The sequence below is a fragment of the Arachis ipaensis genome, chromosome B8 (genome assembly GCF_059453495.1).
Source record: "Arachis ipaensis isolate K30076 ecotype BB chromosome B8, ASM5945349v1, whole genome shotgun sequence".
NCBI classification, from domain to species: Eukaryota; Viridiplantae; Streptophyta; class Magnoliopsida; order Fabales; family Fabaceae; genus Arachis; species Arachis ipaensis.
Window position 1 is genome coordinate 26,405,893 of NC_142443.1, and position 4,008 is coordinate 26,409,900.

General features: G+C 35.4%; 1 protein-coding gene across 1 annotated transcript; it reads right to left on the reverse strand.

Annotated features, from left to right (window-relative positions):
- Positions 1–224: 224 nt before the first annotated feature.
- Positions 225–3,099, reverse strand: LOC148547495 (uncharacterized). The gene is made up of 3 exons (XM_088495467.1): positions 2,881–3,099; positions 1,643–1,961; positions 225–1,405 (listed from the first exon to the last, which is right to left on the reverse strand). The coding sequence occupies exons 1-3, from the start codon at positions 3,097–3,099 to the stop codon at positions 225–227; spliced, it is 1,719 nt and encodes a 572-aa protein (XP_088351593.1).
- Positions 3,100–4,008: the final 909 nt, after the last annotated feature.

Genomic DNA, 4,008 nt, shown 5'->3' on the forward strand with positions numbered 1-4,008 from the left:
AAATATTTCAGATATTTTTCATTAATCGAATTAACTATTTTCTCTGATTCGATGTCTTTAATTTGATAGGTATTTCCAGAAAATACCCCTATCACTTGAAAGGGACCTTCCCAATTGTGGGACCATTTACCAAGAAATTTCGATTTCTTTTCCATTGGTAAAATAACTTTCAAAACTAATTCACCTATTTTGAAATATTTCTCCTTAATTCGACGATTATAACTTCAAGCAATACTTTCTTTTTGTCGAATTATATTATCAAGTGCTAGAATTCGCTCTGAATCTAACTCATTCAATTCATCAAACATGGCATTCCAATAGTCATCAACTAACAACTCATTCTGTTTCGATACTCTTAGAGTATTCAAATTAATTTCCAATGACAATACTGCATCATGGCCATATACTAATTTATAAGGTGAAGTTCCTGTCGATCCTCTTGGTAAGTTTCGATAAGCCCATAACACTTGACTTAAAGTCTCATGCCATGTTCGAGGCTTATTTCCGATATACTTTTTAATCAAACCAATCAATATCTTATTTGCTGCTTCCACTTGCCCATTAGCTTGTGCATAATAAGGAGTTGAAGTAACCATGCTAATGTTTCTTGAAGCCACAAAATTTTTAATTAGCTGGCCATTAAACATAGTTCCTTGGTCAGTACTTAACGTCTGAGGAATTCCAAATCGATGAATAATATTTTCCTCGACAAAATCAATTATCTCCGTTTGACCAACTTCTACCAAAGGAACTGCTTCAACCCATTTCGTGAAATAATCAATAGCCACTAAAATAAATTTGTGCTGCTTCGATGAAGGAAGATGAATCAATCCAATTAGATCTAAAGCCCAACCTCTAAATGGCCACGTCTTTATTATCGAATGCAATTCAACCGCAGGAATCTTTTGTATCGAACCATGTTTCTGACATTCTTGACATGCCTTTGCATAATCAATACAATCTTTTATCATAGATGGCCAAAATACATGATTGCGATATAACACCCATCTCATTTTCTTTCCTGCCTGATGAGCACCACATATTCCATTATGAACTTCACCTAAAGCAATGTTTTGATCTTCTCGACTTAAACAACTCAACAAACTTCCATCGATCCCCTTTTTGTATAACTCATCAGCCAATAAAACAAAGTTCATTGCTTGCAACTTTAGTTTTCTATCAACTGCAATATTGGGATCTTTCAAATACCGAGAAATAGGTTTCCTCCAATCAGCATCTTCCCATTCATCTATGCATAACACCTCTCTCTCATTTGCTGGCATTAAAATTTGATGGATACTAGATAATTTCTTAATAGTTTCCAGACCAATTCGATACTTCGAAGCAATTTGGGTTAATTCATTAGCAATCTCATTATGAATTCGAGGGATATGCACCAAAGAGACTTTTCAAAAAGACATCAATAACTCCCAAGCAGTTACTAAATATTTTTGTAACGTCTCATTATTACATTTAAACTCCTTTGACAACTGCTTTAAAACTAACTGCGAATCCCCCAGAATTTGAACTTCTAAAGCTCCTTTGTCGATTAAAATTTCTAGACCCAAAATCAAGGCCTCATATTCGGCTACATTATTAGAACAAGGATACTTTAATTCGAACAAGAATTCTGATGGAATACCTTCTGGCGAGATAATGAGGATTCCAACCCCCGCACCATCTTTGTGCTTAGATCCATCGAAATACAATTTCCAATAGTTGACTTCTACATCAACTATATTTGTCCCCTGGTCATTCAGATCTTTCGAATTGTCTACAAGAAAATCTGCAATGACCTGTCCTTTAACAGCTTTTGCTGGGACATACTGTAAATCGAATTCCGTTAATGCTAACATCCATTTCCCCAAACGTCCCCTTAACATAGGGAAACTTAACATGTATTTAACAAGATCGGTCTGTGCTATAACTTTCACCGATTTAGCCACCATATAACACTTTAACTTCATACAAGCATAATATAATGACAAACATAATTTTTCAACCAGGGAATACCTTGTTTCGATATCATTCAAAACTCGACTAAGGTAATAAACCGCCCGTTCATTCCCATTTTCATCATCTTGGGCTAACATACACCCTATAGTGTTTTCAGATGCTGCAATATATAACTTTAAAGGTTCAGATGGACGCACATTTGCCATAATTGGAGGTTTCGATAAGTATGACTTAATCGAGTCAAACGCCAATTGATGTTCTGTGGTCCATTCAAATTTCGAACCATTCTTTGATTTCACTAAAGGTGCAAACACCCTAGTTCGATCCGACAGATTCGAAATGAATATTCGAAGATAATTTATTTTTCCCAAAAACGATTGCACTTTCTTCTTCGATTTGGGAGCAAACAAAGCTAATATTGCATCTGCTTTGTTCTTATCAATGGCTATTCCCTTTTTTATGAACAACAAAGCCTAAAAAATTTCCAGCCGATACCCCAAACGCACACTTCAAAGGATTCATTTTTAATCTTTTCTTTCTCATAGTCAAGAATGCCTTTCTTAAATGGTCTATATGTTGACTTATAGAAATCGATTTTACCATTACATCATCAATGTACACCTCCATAAATTTTCCAATAAACTCATAGAAAATAGCATTCATTGCTCATTGATACGTTGCACCAGCATTTTTCAAACCAAAAGGCATAACCACCCACTTGTATGTACCTAACGCCCCAGGACAGCGAAAGGTAGTTTTAGCCACGTCATCTTCCGCAATAAAAATTTGGTTATATCCAGAATAACTGTCCATGAAACTAAGAATTTCGTTTCCCGCGGCAGAATCAATTCACATGTCTGCAATCGGCATAAAATATTCATTCTTTGGAGTGGCATTATTTAAATCTCGAAAATCGATACATACCCTCAATTTTCCATTTTTCTTCATCACTGGAATAATATTCGACACCCACTCCACATAACGAGCAGTTTGAATAAATTTTGCTTTGATCAAGCGTTCTATTTCTTCTTTAATTTTCACATTGATTTCAGGAGCAAAACGTCTTGGAGTTTGTTTCACAGGTCGAGCATTGGGTTTCAATACTAATCGATGTTCTACTAATGAACGATCGAGACCGGGCATTTCATGATAATCCCATGCAAAACAATCTTTGAACTCATGTAACAAATCGAAAAGCTTAGTTCGAAAAGGATCAACAAGATCTTTACAAATATATGTAATTCGAACATCATCATGAGTCCCCAAATTAATTTCTTCTAAAGGATCTTGAGACTCGAACCCCTTATAATAATCATCTTCGATTGAATATTTTTCAAACCCCAGAGGCTCCAAATCATAAATATAATCGAAAGTAAAATCAATGGATTTTTAAGGGATCGAATAAACTTGTTCTTTGATTAATTTATCACTACATTTATTTTCCACACAATGAGCCTCTGCTATTAAATCGGCAGTCCGACTCACATTATTAATTTCATCACAAGTAATAGAAAAATCATAACTATATTCGATTGGAGGTGTCGAATCAAACACACTACAACTAGTAGATTTACTAATCCTATCTGATTCAACTTTATCAGAAGAATCATTTTTATTTTCTAAAACTTGAAAATTATTTAAATAACTATGCAAATTTACCAGGTACTTGGAAACTTCCTCAACCTGGTCTATAGTTCAACCTTCGAGGTCTTTAAGAAAGACAATCCCAACCCGTTGGCTCGAAGCCCAGATCTGGATAGCGCAACTTCACCGAAAGCCCTTCTGAAGTCAAATAACACCCTTCACAATTATAAGGATTCAGAGATTGATCAACATTAAAAGGCTTCAACTTACAATTATATATCCTAAAATCGACATGCATTTGTTCGACGTATAGACTCGAGTCTGCTTTGACAATTTCAGGTTTGCCTTCTTTAGTCCACATAAGCACGCTCTGATGCACTGTAGATGGTACAGCACCTACTCCATGGATCCAATCTCTCCCAAGTAAGGCGTTATAACTAGTCTTCGATGGCACTACCACAAACACAG

What these genes read in the sequence shown, in the direction of transcription:
- LOC148547495 (XM_088495467.1), bottom strand. Translation starts at nt 3,099, where the DNA reads ATGCCCGGTCTCGATCGTTCATTAGTAGAACATCGATTAGTATTGAAA. An exon ending in AGAAAAATGGAAAATTGAGG is followed by an intron (nt 1,962 to 2,880) that starts GTATGTATCGAT and finishes GCTTGTATGAAG; the next exon opens with TTAAAGTGTTATATGGTGGC. An exon ending in CCTCATTATCTCGCCAGAAG is followed by an intron (nt 1,406 to 1,642) that starts GTATTCCATCAG and finishes CTTTTTGAAAAG; the next exon opens with TCTCTTTGGTGCATATCCCT.